Source organism: Ammodytes marinus (genome assembly GCF_949987685.1).
Source record: "Ammodytes marinus genome assembly, chromosome: 14".
Classification (NCBI taxonomy): Eukaryota; Metazoa; Chordata; class Actinopteri; order Uranoscopiformes; family Ammodytidae; genus Ammodytes; species Ammodytes marinus.
In genome coordinates, this window is record NC_137218.1 from 12,548,403 (window position 1) to 12,566,330 (window position 17,928).

At 42.0% G+C, this 17,928-nt stretch overlaps 1 protein-coding gene across 3 annotated transcripts in view; it reads left to right on the forward strand.

Moving 5' to 3' along the window:
• Positions 1-17,928, forward strand: part of LOC307261087 (transcription factor COE1) — a 79,601-nt gene that overhangs the window by 54,849 nt on the left and 6,824 nt on the right. For all 3 annotated transcript variants that reach the window (XM_080041528.1, XM_080041529.1, XM_080041530.1), the window contains exons 9-14: positions 1-18; positions 2,056-2,182; positions 8,935-9,023; positions 16,504-16,569; positions 16,677-16,827; positions 17,404-17,586. The exon at positions 1-18 is cut by the window's left edge. In XM_080041528.1, the coding sequence (XP_079897654.1) occupies positions 1-18; positions 2,056-2,182; positions 8,935-9,023; positions 16,504-16,569; positions 16,677-16,827; positions 17,404-17,586 (634 nt within the window). The remainder of the gene's footprint in view (positions 19-2,055; positions 2,183-8,934; positions 9,024-16,503; positions 16,570-16,676; positions 16,828-17,403; positions 17,587-17,928) is intronic.

Below are 17,928 nucleotides of genomic sequence, written 5' to 3' on the forward strand. Positions count from 1 at the left end.
ATGCTGGTTTGGAGCGAGGTCAGTTGGCCAACAATCATCATCCTGTCTCCATGTTGTTTTAAACCCCTTCGTCGCTGTGCTTCTGCTCTCGGACCGTTGGAAGTAATTTGATACGAAAACACACTTTTCCTCATGGTTGGGCGGCCTTTTAACTGTGTGTGTGTGTGTGTGTGTGTGTGTGTGTGTGTGTGTGTGTGTGTGTGTGTGTGTGTGTGTGTGTGTGTGTGTGTGTGTGTGTGTGTGTGTGTGTGTGTGTGTGTGTGTGTGTGATGTTTGTCTCCCTAATGAGTCCCCACCAACAAGCGACCACCGCTCCTCCCTACCTTCCTCACCCACTCTCCCCTTGTATCTTTCTCTCTGGAATACCGATCAAATCAGCACATTTGGATAGCCATCGGCCCTAATGCTTATAAAAGCATGCACGCACAGACACACACACACACACGCACGTACACACACAGACACACACACACACACACATATGCAGGGCTCACTATCATACTTTCCCCCAGTGCAACTCCTCTACAGAATGTTTATTTGTCTTCTGACTCCACTCACCGTGTGCGCCGAGCAACCATGGCTCCCTTCCAACAACAACACAGTGTGTGTGTGTGTGTGTGTGTGTGTGTGTGTGTGTGTGTGTGTGTGTGTGTGTGTGTGTGTGTGTGTGTGTGTGTGTGTGTGTGTGTGTGTGTTTGTGTGCTGGCATACATGGACGGGGTGTATGTGTGTGTTAAGAGCTGAGGGGTTTGTTTACAGTGTTGAGAGCCACACTTACACACACTAACATGTGTACAGAGTCTCAGTTCAGTTCAGTTCAAACTGACTCTGCTCTCAGGCGTTCCCCACACTGGCTTCTAATGGATTTTGGCCAACCAAATGTTTCATTTGCACTTTACCTGATTATAGATTCCAAAGCTCAGAAAATGGTCTCAAATTTGTTGGTGGAAAGTGATTGTATATTTTGCCAAGTCCTGTTGGTCTGCAGCCGTCCCTCCTACCAACAGATGTTGATCAAAACCTGTGCCAAGTAGTGAAAACTTTTTTTGAAAACCGTCCATCAAAAATATTTTTCTAAAAAAGTGAGTGTTTCTAACATACAGCTCTTTACAATGATTCCTTCTCAAAATAGTTTCAATGTGGATGCTGTGAAATCTGAAAATAGGTCCAGTATCATATTAACAAACCCAGAATAAAACCTAAATCATAACATTATTTGTACAAAATTTTAAATATATTCTACATAAGGGTATCTCCCCTTAAATGTTTGTCTAAAATGTGAAAAAGAAAATGTCAGATTTAGAACCTGGAATAGGATTGATAGCTCACTTATGCCCCTTTCACACCACCGCAAAATCGGAGCTATTCCGAGCTAGTTCGGAGCTAGAGCCAGTTTTTTGGTTTCACACCGCCAGAGAGCCGGCTCCGGGCTGTATAAACCGGTTCAATCCCAGCCCCAGGATTGAGCTGGGCTAGAAATGAGAACTGCCTGCGCCAGCAGCCGGGGGAGGGATTATCCTGACCAACCAGACCAACTCAAACCTCATGCCCGCCATATTTAAAAACACCGCTACTACGAGACGTAAACACAACATAATTATCGAACGTAGCGATCAAATTGACCGGCGAAAACACGCTGCATGGGTCCTGTTTGGTTAACAAAGCAAAGCGTGAGGCAACACATGTAATATAAGACGTATCCACAGCTGTTGTTGTGCTTAAAGCTAGCAGGGCAAATGCAATACATCGTCAACAAACAAACGTATGAGTGGAGCTTTGGCCAGAGAACTTAAAATATGTTCAAAGAATAACATACAGAAATAGTCAAAAACTGTATCCAGCGTTTGCTGCAGATGTGTTTCAGTGCGTATACCATAGAAAAACTAAATTACAGCAAATCCAGCCATCTTAAATGTTTGTGGGCCAGTGGTTGTAGTAGTGATTTTGTAATATCTGACTCAGAAAAAAGCTTTATTCTTTTATCTCACAATGGGACGCAATGCATTTTTTTGGTGTAATGACTCTTGGTCCCCTCCCATTTCCTTCCTTGTCTAGTTGATCACGCCGCATGCCATCCGGGTGCAGACGCCTCCCAGACACATCCCTGGGGTCGTCGAGGTGACTCTGTCCTACAAGTCTAAACAGTTCTGCAAAGGCACACCAGGAAGATTCATATACACAGGTATGCACTTACTTAGTTTGCATATATAAAAAGTGTGTGTGTGTGTGTGTGTGAGTGTGTGTGTGTGTGTGTGTGTGTGTGTGTGTGTGTGTGTGTGTGTGTGTGTGTGTGTGTGTGTGTGTGTGTGTGTGTGTGTGTGTGTGTGTGTGTGTGTGTGTGTGTGTGTGTGTGTGTGTGTGTGTGTGTGTGTGTGCATGCGTGGAGTCTACAAGTTGCAGTTCACTCTCAGGCCAGACAGTGTTGAACTAATGACTGTAGATTAGTCAACATTAACGACCCACACTCGTTAGAATGTTGCCATAATCAGAGGCTTGTTAAAAAAACAGCTACAATTAAACAGTCTGCTCTTTATAGCCGTCCATACTGAAACTATTAGTCAAATCATCCAGAACACCCAGTTAACTAACACACACACACACATGTTAACACACACACACACACACACACACACACACACACGATAACACACAAACACACTCACAATGTTGGAAAAAGGTTGTGTGATTTCCGACCTGGAATGTTGACTGTGAATGAGCATTTTCCTGCGATATTCAATGGCGGAGGAAAAGTAAGCAGAGAAGAAATAAAGCATGTGTGTCAATATATGTGTGTTCATTTGCTCATTTATGTCCATTCATACATGTGGAAGTGGATGGAGGTGATGTGATGTCTGGTATTGATCCGCACAACATGGCTCCATCACACCACCATGATGACGTAATCCACAGAGAGAGAGAGACAGAAAAGATAAATAGCCGCTGTGTTAAATAATTTTGGGTTACGAGACATTTAATGACCAAATTAACCCCTAAGATAAAGATGAGGGTTGTAGACCTGATCAATGAAGGTGAAACATCTTACAATTGATTAAGTATCAGTTTTAATGATGGTGTCAGGTTCATTCAAGCTGTTATATTTTCAGTCACATGTACAGAATAATAAAAGAAAATTCAATAAATGCCACAACAGAACAGAAGACAAAAGAAAGGAAGAAAAAGTTGAGCAGTCTGGCTGACTTGACATAGAAAACAGCTCCACCTGTAGGAACTGAGCATTTGAATATGTCCATGGCAATGGACTTCACAGTCCAACGTGCAGTGACAAAATATGACAAAATGAGAGCAATAACAATTGTGAGTGAAATACAACAGAGGCTGGATTATGTTTTTGTTTTAAACGTCTTGTTGATGTTTGAGACTGAGACGTCACAGGATGTTGGATGAGCTGCGTCGTCTAACTGTCGCATGGTTGGTCGTTTATTTTGCATAGACAGAGGTACTTGGCCCTGTGTGCCTCCTTCAATGTTCTTCAGTCAAAAACATCTTTTGGTTCTGACCCTGAGGCTAGCCGCCTGGTAATTGGTCCGTCTGGTTTTCGGACTGCGTCTCCTATTGGGCAGACCTGACCTCCCGTGACCTCACGATAGGCTGATAGCTTCAACATGTGACCTAGGAAACGCGATCCGTTACTGCGTTGGCCTGACCCCGCCTCAAGGTCGACTACTTGTTCTGGAAGTCGGCGGTTGAGAGGTCACGGCGGTGAATGCTGATTGGCTGCTGCTGTTTTCCAGCGCCTTAGCTGTGGTCGCCTCTGGGTGTGAGCACAAAACAATTAAACATGCTCAGGAGTGCAAAACACACACTCACACAGATGACACACACACACAATGCAAACGGCGCTCAAAGCAACATTTTGCGCAGGGTCATGTCTTACACAACTCCACCACACACACTTTCAAACAGGGGTAGGAGTTGAAAGTAATTGTAAATCAGAAAGATATGAGGGAAAGATGGTAATAGTCTGGTAAACAGATGGTCTGCTACACACACACACACACACACACACACACACACACACACACAGTGTCATATGGCTGCTTCATCGGCCTGGTGGGAAAAATTAACATTCTCGACATCACACACTCCAATAAACACACAATGGTACGAAGTAACAATCGATACATGCTTTCTCTCTTACACACACTCACACACCCAAACACATACACACACACACACACACACACACACACACACACACACACACACACACACACTCATATATAGAGCTGATTTATTGTCAATACAGTTGCATAAGAAAATCCTTTGCTCAAGAAACTTTTAACGAAAGCTGAAAAAAGCTCCACTATTGTAGACTTTTTTTTCTCTTTAACAGGCAAATAAACATTACATTTTTTTGCCGACATAGAGGAGAGAATAAAAGAGATGGGGGGGGCGTGTAAAAAATGAGAGACAAAAAGAGGCAGACTTTTAAAACCAGATTATAAAGTATCGATCAGCTCATAAGTGGATCACACATACCACATGCAGATACACACATGTACCATCCCGGAGAAAGACATAGAGGGAAGAGGAGCGAGAGAGAGAAAGAGATCTCATCTCATAAGGGGGAAGAATGAAGCAATAATTCAGTAGTATTGAACTGCTCTCAGGCCAGAGAATCGATTCCACCGCACCACCTCTCCTCCTCCTCCTCCTCTTCATCTTCTCCGTTCTACGCCCCCTTTCCCTTGTTTCGCACTCCCTTACCCATCTTTTACTCTCTTCTTTGCACTGCAGAAAAATAACTAGAAGAAACACCATTGTTTAATAAATGCATGCAACAAATCCTACACAATTTATTTCGTTTTTTTAACATGCCTTTTCTTATCTGCCACTTCCCCCTCTTCTTTCTCTCCTGTCTCCCTCCTCTGTTCACATTTTTTATTATTGTGAAACAGGAGTGGAGGGTCTGTCCTCATGAAACTTCTATGAGTATTGATCGGTGGGTAGCTCTGGCCCTATGATGGGAGGGGGGAGGAGGTTGTGATGGAGGGATGGACAGATGAAAGTGGCAGAAGGTGTAGTTAAGACAGAGGGGGGAAGGAGAGAATAAGGAGGGGACAAGGGCTCCAGTTACACATTGTCCAGTGTCATCAGGTTCCAGGGACATTTTAGGCTTAGAGGGAAAGCAGAGAAAATGAAAAATAAAAAAAGTTATTTTTCATATTTACACACACATAAGGTGAATATACATGCACTCTATATATACAGTATAGTATAATATATGTCCCAACTTCAAGCTTACTTGTTCAGTTTTCTTGGCAAGGACACTTTTGAAAAAGAGATCTCCATTGTGATATCCTGGTTAAATTTGGGTTTAGTAAGTGGTCAGTACCATGGACAGCTGACATTAAAGGACATGTTCACATATTTTCAAGCCTATGATATAGACAATACTCACATACCAATCATATGTATGTTGAAAGTAACTGAACGTACTGGCCATGAAGACATTCACGCTTGTAAGAAGTTTCTTTCAAAAGTCCTTTTAACATCATCAGTGGGAAACACAACTGTGGAGATTAGTGTATTTGGTTTCTGTACGTGACCAGTGTTTTGACCAGTGTTTTGAAATGGCGAAGGCACTACGGCTGCTTTTTAAAGCTCAAGTGAAATCAATTGGACGACTTTTGCTGCTATTTCTGTTTCCGTGCAGAGAGAAACCGCTGAAGAAATCGTTGGGGAAACCTGACCTTTTGGCTACAAGCAGACACACACACACACACACACTCGCACGCACACACAAAAGAACATACAGCACATTAGCCCCGACAAACAAACACTCACCATCCAATGATTTAAGGAACATATTGTTCTATTAATAAAGAGTCGGTTGGAGTTTGTGTGTGTGGGTGTGTGTGTGTGTGTGTGTGTGTGTGTTTTTGTGTGTGTGTGTTTTTGTGTAACATCAGTGCCGGCTTTGTTAAATGTCTCAAGAGATGTACCGTGTGTGGATCTGACACTGGCAGTTAATTCTGACAGTTGATATCCCACCGACTGTTAGGCAGCTGTTTTTGCACTTTGGTTTTGCTCATCCATTCGTGAGTTCAGTTTTTTTTTTTTTCCTTTCTATTTTTTTTGGAAGGTTAAACCCATGCTCTCTCCTCTCCTCCTTCCCCTCAATTCACCTGAGTTTTAATCTATTTTCCTTCTGGCCATATCCCCTGCTTCATTTTTTTCCTTGGCCTATACCTCTCCCCAGGCCACTCATGTTGATGTAATTATCATATATAAATCAGAAAATCATAATTCTAAAAATTGAAGTTTCCTTGGAGCGCTGGAAGTATTGTTCATGACGGTTCAACATCTGGTATTTTTACAGCTCACAATTTATGAAGTTATGTTGCTAACAAATTGAGTGGTTTAGGACATAACAGAAACCAGAAACTTGGGTGTGATGTGATAATAAAACAGACATACATATAAAACACAAGCGTGCGCACTCACACGCACACACACACACACACACACACACACACACACACACACACACACACCAAACACACGCATACACACACACAAGACATTCAGCTGCAAGTAATTTATCTGTGCTGGATGTGGAAAGTACCAAATATTACTCCAGCTGCACACTTGGACATCACATAAACACACACACACACACACACACACACACAGGGACATTGTGGTGTTGAACCTGCTCTGGGAAAGTTGCTGCAACACATGTTCAGTACAGATAACTAAGCACAGGAACACACACGCAGACACACACAACATTCAAACAACCATCATGACTGACAAAGCTTTCACAGCCCGATTTGATTGACCTATTGATTGGATAGAGATTGCAGAAGAACATAATTGCAACATTGAATTGAACAATAAGCGTTCTTTTAGCCCCCTTTACATTATAGCTGCAGTGTTATTATCATACAGACGATTTTGACATGTTACTCCCCCAGGTGTTCCCATCTTCACTCATGCATGTTGCCTTTTACAATCTGCACTCCATCACAGGACTCCTGCCACTCATTCCAACAGTTGAACAACAATGTCTGACTTTAAAATAGTTTAAAGAATTAGGCCCACCCAAACTATTTTCTCTGTACCTAAATCTGAATTTTTTCAAGATAAGTCTCGGTACCAAGTATTACAGTATTACTGTTGTTTTCCTTTGAGATACCAACCCACGACAATGAGAAATATAATAGTCACCGGAAGGCGAGCACACCTGCAGAGCAGCTGCACCACACTAAACTCAATTCCCTAGTTTTACCTAATAGACGCACGTGTTAGGTTTTATCATCTGTGATTTGAAAATGTCTGATTTCCATGCAATGATGGAAGAAAGAAGTTTATGTTTATTCAGTTACAGTAATTCATCTTGTGGCACCCAAAACATTGAAAAATGTACATTAAAAAAACAACTACTCAAAAGGAGTTTGTCTTTCCAGTGACAATGTCCCAGTCACTCAGAATAACCCACAGAGTTTTACTTAAAAACTGAGCATTATTTTGGTAGCTACTGTACGTAGTGCTGTTTAGGTATTTCAAATGTATTTTTCTAGTGCTTTAGGCAGCATAATTTAGTCCACCTCTTTACAATTATTATGTATTGTATGTTATGTATTGTGGCAACACACCACCACAGACAGGTATCTCAAAACCTGAACAGATTAAACCAAAATTATATGCACGGCTACTGTAGATACCATGAGCGGTAGGTGATTCCTTTTTGTAATTTGGGTGAACTGACTTTGTTTTGTATTAATGCAAAATGAATTTTTTTAAACGTTAATCCGCATATTCAGTTTTTTCTGGAGGAAATCCAGTGAAACGTGTTCTTTTTTTAGTCACATTCTCCAGACAGATTTTGAACTACTGACCTTTCTCTAACCTCCATGCTTCTGTCCACTCTCAGTAATGGTTAGCTGGTTCAAACCTACTCTTACGAGAAAAAAAAAACATACTTGATACCAGCGTGAGGCTAGGGAACAAAATGTCACAAATGAGATGTCATCCCCTCTCCTCTGCACTCAGATCCACCGATCCCCCCAGTGATTTGAACAGAGGTTAACTTTCTGTGTCTTTCTGATAGTTGACTCAGGCAAAAACCTGGAAGCGCTAAGCTAGCAAGCATCTTAGCTTGTCTAGTTAATAATGTGGTATCACACCCTGCTCGATCATGAGCCTTAGTGTTATTTTGCATCAAATAAACATATTAATAGATATATTAGGTTAAATCTGTAATACTATTGGAAATCTTTTTTTTTTTTTTTTTTTTTCATATCACGGTTCATTCAGTCACCACTTTCACAATACATGATACGTCTGGGATTTGGCTGAAAATCCGCAGGATTGCTTTGCACCATAAAAGAGTTGAAGGGTGCAAAAAATAAATCAGAGGTTTCCAGAAATGATGGAAAAGGAAAAGGCAGATGGAAAATCGTATTGTACACATAACACCACATGTCCTTCTCTGAAGCAAAGACAAGGGATTGGCAAATAAGACACACCATCTTTCATACAGGAAACATTTGGAATGGTCTAATATTTCTATGTCATCAATTTAACCCTTTTATTTTATTCACTCTAACCCCTCTCATCTGCGGCCTTCCCAAACATGGATGATTTTTTATTTGAAATTAGGAGGTAAAAAAAAAAGCAAACAAATAAAGCACTTAGCAAACCCGTTATGCCTTTCACATATCGGTGGGGAACAAAACAGAGATAAAAAGGAGAGTGAAAGAGCTCGTTTCTGCTGCCGCCAAGTGGCCAAACAATCCAGTTCTTGCAGGTTTCAGTTGGAGCAATACCATGAGAAATGAGAATAAACCATGAGCAATCCATTTCTAACTTTGAGCTAATGGCCTACCAGTTATGACAAAAAAGGTGAAATGATAATTCTTTTTGACTCAGTCCTCCTCTTTCTCTTTCACTCTCTGTCTCCTGCAGCATTGAATGAGCCAACCATCGACTACGGTTTCCAGAGGCTTCAGAAGGTCATCCCTCGGCACCCCGGGGACCCAGAGAGGCTGCCAAAGGTAAACCCAAAAAGAAATAAAACCCACTTTACATTCACCTTTTACTCATTTGTCTGACGCCTTAACTGGACAATGAACCTGAAAATAAGCAAGTCTCTTTCTATTTTCTTACAGCAACAAAATGACAGATACTATAGCTCCTGCATTGATCAAACCTTCTACTTCTCAGAGTTAGTTTGAGTTGCTCTGCCATCAAAGCACGAGCACACGCGGTTCATTCATTCAAAACAATTAGAAGAAAAGCATTTTGTGTTTACGTTTTGTGCGTGTTATTTTGGTGTTTGTGAGCTGAATGCGTGCTTTTTTTAAATCTCCTGTGGTTTGTGCTTTTACCTCTAAGTGAACTCTGTGTGTGTGTGTGTGTGTGTGTGTGTGTGTGTGTGTGTGTGTGTGTGTGTGTGTGTGTGTGTGTGTGTGTGTGTGTGTGTGTGTGTGTGTGTGTGTGTGTGTGTGTGTGTGTGTGTGTGTGTGTGTGTGTGTGTGTGTGTGTGAGCTGTTTAGCCTTTGTTAGCGTTAGAGTGTTTGAATCTTCTCCAGATCAAAGATTCATATCTGATCATTTGTTTATCAGCTGGAGATCAAGCACAGTGTTTAAAGGATCAGCAGATGCAAACAATTAACAGCAAACAATAAGCTTCGCCTTTGAGACCAAAACCATCTTGATCTGTCTGTCTTTCAAAGTGCATGTGTGTGTGTGTGTGGGGGTGGGGGGTTGGGGAGGGTGGGTGGGTGGGTGGGTGTGTGTGTGCGTGCGTGTGTGTGTGTGGGGGGGGGGGGGGGAGTGGGTGGGTGTGTGCGTGCATGCGTGCATGCGTGAGCTTATCCAGTTGACCCTGACTCAACTCTCGAACTTGCCTATATGTGTGGGCGGGGTCATGACCTTCTTTGAAACAGCTGCTGTCGATTGGCTGCCTTATCCACACTGGAGCCGATCCAGGATTGGCTGTCTTTGCCGTGACATCATCAAAGAATGGGCGCTGGTCACGATGCAATGATGTGGCCATGACGCGATGCTATCACGACCGTGCCGACACACTGGCTCCCCGCACATGTGTTAGCAATCGCACGCTGTGTCACTGTGGGAATGTGTTCAGGACATCTCACAGAGAGAGACTTCACACCTCATGGTCAGGTCATGTAGGAGTATTTACCGCTTTCCCCTTGTTTACAGTTTATTGTACTGTAATGTTCTACAGCATCAGACAATACTGGGACTCATTGTTGTCAGAATGCTGGTGATGAAACCTACAGTCAAGTTGGGAAACAGGAGATAATGAGAATCAAATGACTGGTGGCGACTGTGGTTTCAAAAGTAGATTGTTTGTGGGTTTGGATACAATGAGGAAGATGAAGTATAAAAGAATGTCTGAACATTTACAGTCAGTGGTCAAACTATGTTTAGCTGCTGTAACAGATGGTTGACACTGAGTATAAAGTTATGATGATTTATGTTCATTGGTGTACATAGTGCTGTCATACTTAGCCCAGTATCCCAGGAATTGTGTCCATGTTGACTGATACCGCAGCTCGAGGTTTACGCACAAAGCCAGATGCAACCACAGTAAGGCTATTTTCAGTTGATACAGTTGAACAGCTGATATGGGAATTATTTTCATGATTAATTCATTGGATTTTGGCTTGTAAACATAAGGAAATCATGTCAAATTGGATCTGGGTGGATAAAGTCCACACATCAGAGGAGATTTAACTCTTGTAAAAAAAAGCTTTTTCCTATACCCATGAACAGGCCTGTTATATGTAGAGCTACTTACAATAAATGCAATAAGTGCTGAGAACAATCAGTGCAGGAAATGATGTTAGCAAGCCCAAAGTGTGTGATACCATAAGTGATGTTTGTTCCACCTTCCGGTAAAAGGCTGAGTCAGAGCAGGAAAAGGACTGACTCACAAACACACACATGTGCACATCAAAGCAAAGAATGTGTAATGCTTCCACTTTTTCTTTGCCGGGTTTCTCTGTTGCCAGTCCATATACTGTACATCCATTAAGCCAAAAGATCCAATATATTTTAATTATGTCATTTACGTGATTTAATTAAATAGTCATCTGCATAACAGTTAACATTTGCTCTTACAACAATAGTTTGCAAATGTGTGTGTGGGGGGGGATGGGGGGAGGTGGAATATCTTCTTTTGAGGCTGTGCTTGGCAGGAGAAATAAAACAAATTAACATATCAATTGGACTAAATGGGTCCATAAATACCCTAAGAACCAAATATTGATATCACTTCTGACCCCAGTCAGACCATAAAGCACTTTAATGCTATTTAAAAAACTATATTGGCCCTGCCCTTTCTAGGTCTGTTTAATATGGAAATACATTTTTACTTAATTCCCATGGATAAACTAGTCAAGTGTATTATTGGCAACATTGAAGTAAAGCGATAACATCAGACCCAACCAACAGAAGACAGAGAGATGAAGAGTTGTCAAGCTTTTGCCCTCATGGCCAAATCAAGGCCGTATTCTCAGGGAGCACAAGCTCTGAAATGTCATGTTTTGTTCAAAATAAAATAAAAGTAGTTCAACGAGTCCAGGATAAACCTAAATGTAATTCCTTCTTGTCACAGCGATTGGGCTGAAGTCTTCTCTCCCCCATTACCTCTCTCTCTCTTCCAATGCTCCTTGTGTTTCTCTGAGCCCAGTTCAGACCAAAGATTCGCCTTGCAACTGCTTGCGACGAGACGGTTTTAGAACGTCGCGGGGGAGAAATCGCAGCGGTGTGAACTGTTCGTTGCAGCGCGTTACAAGCCGTTGCAAGGCGCCGCAGAAGATTCAACATGTCAAATCGCAAGGTCCAGTTTTAGAACGTCTCAACCGTCTCGTCGCAAGGAGTTGCGAGTTGCAAGCAGTTGCAAGGCGAATCTTTGGTCTGAACTGGGCTTAACAGTACCACTGCGCTACTTTACGAAAAGCATTCATCCTGATGACAAACACCTTTTCAATTGAGACCTTTTCCTGAACCCTGCGTTTTACCTTCCCTTTGCTGTGAACTGTGTCGTAGTGTTGATGCTCTATGTTGAGAACTGTGTGTTCCTCTCACGTGTTTGTATCTCTTTTATATGTGTGTTGTTTTGTTTGCGCTTTATGTGTGTAGTGTGAGCACTCCCGGATAATTCATCATGGTGTAGCAGTGTGGTCTATTGAACTCTGTATCTTTATCACTACTGCCCACCAGCAGTCACTGTGTGTATGTGTGTGTGTGTGTGTGTGTGTGTGTGTGTGTGTGTGTGTGTGTGTGTGTGTGTGTGTGTGTGATATGGGTGGGTGGGTGAGGGTTGGCGCCACACACACACACTTGCCTGCTCATTGCGAGTATCGATCAGCCTTTTCATTGAAGTTATAAGAGTAAGTTACGAGCGCTATGAAGAAGGCAGACAGTCAGACAGACAGACGGGGCAGTGGAGTGTATGAGAGGATTACCAGTGGAGAGCAGCCCATTCTATAATTGTTCAGTGAACATTGAGGGGATTTTGCTGGACACACATACACACACACACATGCACACACCAGTGTTCAGCTGCCAGTTTGTCGACCTGATCACTTCTGAATCCATGCCTATGTGCACTTACAGTTACAGTACACATTGACCGCCATATGCACAGTGAAACACATAGACTGTCCTGCCTTCGTCCTGTTTAAAACTATAGGGGAACACTTTTTGTGTACCATAATTGCTGCTATTCACCTGTGTAGGCAATGGGCCAGTAACTAAGAGAGTAAGGGGCAGAAATGCCTCTTTGGATAAACAAAGGAATCAGTCAACTGGCATGCATTCCCACTCGGCACTGCAGCAGGTTCTGGAATATTTTCTGAGATGTAGTAAATAAAGCTGATGCTGTTGCACAGCCTTAACTCTTATATGACAACTTTACTTGCAGCAGCCTTGAGCCCAGATTGTTACAATTGTTACAAACAGAGTGTTAAAATTTGAATTCTCATTTGACATTCTGCGCGTTTATGTAACGTGACCGTGTATGTAACCATATCCCAAATGTACTTATTTGAAAAAAAGAACCATTCTCCCAGTAAAGGTTACTAGGTTGATCAGTTTGTGTCACCCCAGTTGACCGTTGACTTCCTTTGGTGACTCACTCAGCTGGCATGTCTGTGTGACTCATTTTTGATGATGTCATACATTTTTACTGAGGTCATGTCTTTATCATCATCGATATGAGTAATCCTGGTGATGCATTGACACAGACATGAAATTATTAATCTTTCTCTCTCTTCTTATCAATATAGATTTCTGTGTTACTCATGTGCACTTAAATGTACGATAAAAAAAAACACTATAATACATTGTATCAGTAGAAAAAGACGTTCCTTAGAGGCTCTTAGTGGTTGCTCCCCACTTCTTATGTTTGATTGTGAGTGTGTGTGCGCCCCACACCCCTCTTTGCCTACATGTAAAGTATGACATCATCTCTGTGCTAGGTGTGACCCTGCGTGTACGGCATCCCTAATGGGACATTAGAAGCAGATCAAGCGGCTAATGTATCAGAATTAGGGAGGAATAAGTCCTGTGTGTGTCATGTCTGCACTGGCCTGGCACACGCACGTCACACACACAGACTCACACACACACACATCTGACTCCACAGATACTCGGCTCAGCGTTTCCAGGTCCTAATGCATGCACCGTGTGTGTGTGTGTGTGTGTGTGTGTGTGTGTGTGTGTGTGTGTGTGTGTGTGTGTGTGTGTGTGTGTGTGTGTGTGTATGTGTGTCTGTGTGTGTGTGTAACGGTATGGTTATCACATTAGGGTTGGTCATAACTCAGCCAGTAAAAGCAGCAAGACACCTCCCTTCCATTCTCTCTCCAACTTTTTTTTTTCGCCCATCCCCTGCTTCTGTCAGTCTTTGTGCATATTTACCTGAAACAGACAACTATACAGTATATTGTATTAAAGGTTAAAAAAGTCTCAATCAAGGGCCTGAATCCTGAAATGGATTTTTAAAACTGTCAAGACATGACAGTTGAATGACAGATGAGTATGTGTCAGATAAAGACAATGTAGACTTTGATTTATTGCTGCAATTATAGGAATCAAAGAAAGTGGCAGCATTATGTGATTAGAAAGAAGACACATATTTCAGGTTTGGCTTCTGTCACTCAATGGTCATAATTGATTATTCTATCTAGATTAAAGATGTAGACGATGGACATAAAACATCAAGGAGAAGATCAATCATGCGCTACACAATCCAGTGTGCAGTGATTTGGTGATTTGCATGTCAAAAAACACTCAGACATCTGAGCTAAACCTGGACCATATTTGACAACATCTTAAATTCCAACACAGTCCCTGTACTTACTGAGCATGATATGCAGACGGTCACAACCCTAGGAAAAGGTATGAGCATCTTTAGCTAAGGTTATTTGGTAAAAAATGTCCCTGGAAAATTTGTGGTTAAAAAGTATTTAAACATGTACGCTTGATACTGTATACAAGCTTTTTAAAGACAATAGCTTAATGTTTATTTGGGAACTACGAACTATGACATGAAAGTCATCGAATATAGGCAACAAATACAAAAAAAATGTATTACCCTGGCATTAAAAAACAAAATAATACAAAAACATGAAAATTACTTAAATGTTGTTGCTGCAATAAGATGTATTTTGTTTATTATGTTGCTATGTGCTATAGTATTAACAAAAGTTACTTTTTAGTCTGTTTCGAACCATGAATGATTCCCACTAGATCAAAAGCAACCCTTTCATTCCCATTCATATCAACACAACAATGCAGATGGAAGGATCATTCACATGGGTCCGACAGGAGATAGTCTGACGAATAATGCTTTCTTATTCATCACAGAAGCAACATGGGAGAGATTAATTAGGCGATGTGAGTATAGCTGTGGGTCTAAATAGGAAAAGACGTAAACAGGCAAAGTATTCAAAGTGCATTGATCCAGGCAGTCAGAGGCTCTGAGTGATTTAGTAGCAGGAGCCTGCAAACCTGATAATGATGATGTTACCAGAGGATCATCTTTCCTTCCCGTTTATCAGCTACTGCCTTACTGGAACAGCTCAAACATTCGGGATCGGGTTTCTATGAGTAAGTGTGTGTGTGTGTGTGTGTGTGTGTGTGTGTGTGTGTGTGTGTGTGTGTGTGTGTGTGTGTGTGAGTGTGTGTGTGTGTGTGTGTGTGTGTGTGTGTGTGTGTGCGCGCACGCACGCACGCGCATGTGTGAGCCGCTCAGCCCCACCAGTCTAATAATGAGAGGTTAACAGAAAGCCAGCCCGGCCATAATAATGTGTAAAAGATTGAATTTAGCACCATGGACAGGCACACTAAAACTGCTGAATGGTTCTGTGACCTCTCATATCGTCACACGCACACACACACACACACACACACATGCACAAACACTGATGGAGAGGCAATATGTTCACCACCCTAGCACAAACTTAGAGGAGAGCGCACATGTATGCCGTACCACAAGCATGAGTGTGTGTTAATCACACACAGCGCATGCAGGTTAACACTGGGGGAATGCACAGAGTAATTGTCTCTTTGTCGCCGGGCGGCCTCACACTGTGGAAAGGACAACACATTAACTGTTTAACAAGACACCTTAGACCTCAGGGGTGGGAGCTGAGAGAGAGCGAGAGAGAGAGAGGGAGACACAGAGAGAGGGTGGGCGGGTGAGGAGGAGGAGAGGAGAAACGATAAAGAGACAGAGGAAAAGAGGGGAATTGTCGAGGGGTTAAGTGGGTGGGGGGAAATGAGAAAATGCAGGCAAAGAGCAGAGAAGGGTAGGGGCGGGGAAACAGGTGAAAATGGAAGCAGGAGAAGAGGAGGGAGAAGTTACAGTGAAACATCTACTTAACCCTAACCTCCTAGCACAAGAAATTAAAATGTGGAAGAAAAATTATGAATGAACTAACCCTGCCAAACCGGGTCCTTTTAGTCACAAAGATGTCCACTATAAGAAACCCCTTGGAGAATTAGTTTTTTAATAAGAATCGGTGTGGTGAGCAAAAAACTGTACAGTAACTCTGGAACTGCTCACATCGGACCACTGTATGCAGATTTTTTTTTTAAAGAACAGAGGAGCCTTTATAGTGGAGTATATTTTAAATACCTGTCACTTTAAGTTGTCATTTTAGAGACGGACAAGAAAAGAAAATGCATAAAAGCACTTGACTTGACAGACGATAATCTGCCTTTTAAAAAGGAGTGAAGAGCAATTTGTTTATCATGAGTAGAGATGGTGAAATGGATGTTGGTTGATGGGGGGGGGGAGGGGTTCAAACGTTAGTTTTTAAAATCAACTTTACAGGCAGTTGTGTTTCTGCCTTTAGGTCTTCATATGCATCTAAAACCACAAATATAAATGTATATTGCTTTGTATTTTTTTCAGACTTCTGATCGGCAAGAAGAAAAAAAGGCTACATTACATATTACATTACTTCATGCTTCTTGTTCTCTCTCTCGGTCTCTCAGGAGGTCATTCTGAAGAGAGCGGCTGACCTGGTAGAAGCCCTCTATGGTTTGCCCCATAACAACCAGGTATGATACACACAATGCATCCGCAATGAAAGCAATTACAGTGTTCTCTTTAGTTTGTCATCTTGATTCATTATTATTCTGTTGGGTTTTCCTCTCTCCCTGTATAGGAGATCATACTGAAGCGTGCGGCGGACATTGCAGAAGCTCTCTACAGCGTTCCGCGAGGACACAGCCAGACACACAGCGGCATGATGGGAGTCAACTCTTTCACCGGGCAGCTGTCCGTCAACGTGTCCGAACCCACACAGGCCAATCAGGGTAAAGACTTCAGAGTGTTTATCATCCTCCAGTGTAGTAACATTCTAATGGCAATGAGTGTGTCATCAGATATACTGTACGTCATCCCTTCTGACTTAAAAACACACAGACAGTACTTCTTTGCTCTTTGAAAACAATTTGACATCTTTAAACATTGTTTCTTTGCTTCAAGACTTCAATTTATATATAACACAGGCTGATCATATTCAAATTTTGAGATACCTTTTATCTAACCATTTTCCCTTTTTATATTTTTTTGCTTCCGAAAATGTGTGTGTTAATTCCTTAATACGTCTCTTCAAAAGCAATATACACTGCTTTATTCTGTTACTAAATCTTCAGAAATCATTATGAACATGGAACGATGTAACATAACAATATAAACAGTGATAAAGTCATGTTATTTATTGTAAAAATGTGTAAACATTTTCCTAATTTGACAGTAAACAGGAAATGTTTCCTATACATTTCGAAACCTTAGACTGCTTAAAAAAAACCTGCAACATTTATTTTTAGGGTTTACAGTTGACATCACTTTGACCAACCCTCCCTCTCCACCACCCTTGCTTCCTGCAGGCTTTGTGCGCAGCAGCAGTAGTGTGTCGCCTCATGGTTACGTGCCCGTCTCCACGCCGCAGCAGAGCGGCTACACCTCAGTCTCCAGCACCATGAACGGCTACAACAACAACACTGGCATGACAAACCTGGGGGGCTCGCCCACTTTCCTCAACGGCTCCGCAGCCAACTCGCCTTATGCTAGTGAGTGTACATGTGAGCATTTACCCCACGGACACAGATATACACATTCCATTCAATGACATGATACGCCGTTTGACGATCCATTAGATGCTTTGCTTTCAGCAACTTGAACCAAACTGTGCTGAAGTGACTTCTTATTGAGTTTTTCGCTGTTTTGCTGAAAAGGAAAAAATCTGCCTCAACTGTCAGAAAGCACATGACTGCTTTCAAATGAGCTAAAGTGCCATTGGGCTTTTTCAGAATGCTCTCACGTATAGCTACCAAGTTTAATCAGCGGCGCTCAACACTGTATATGAAATAACATCCCACATATACTATCCTTTCACACATTTGTGGACAGAA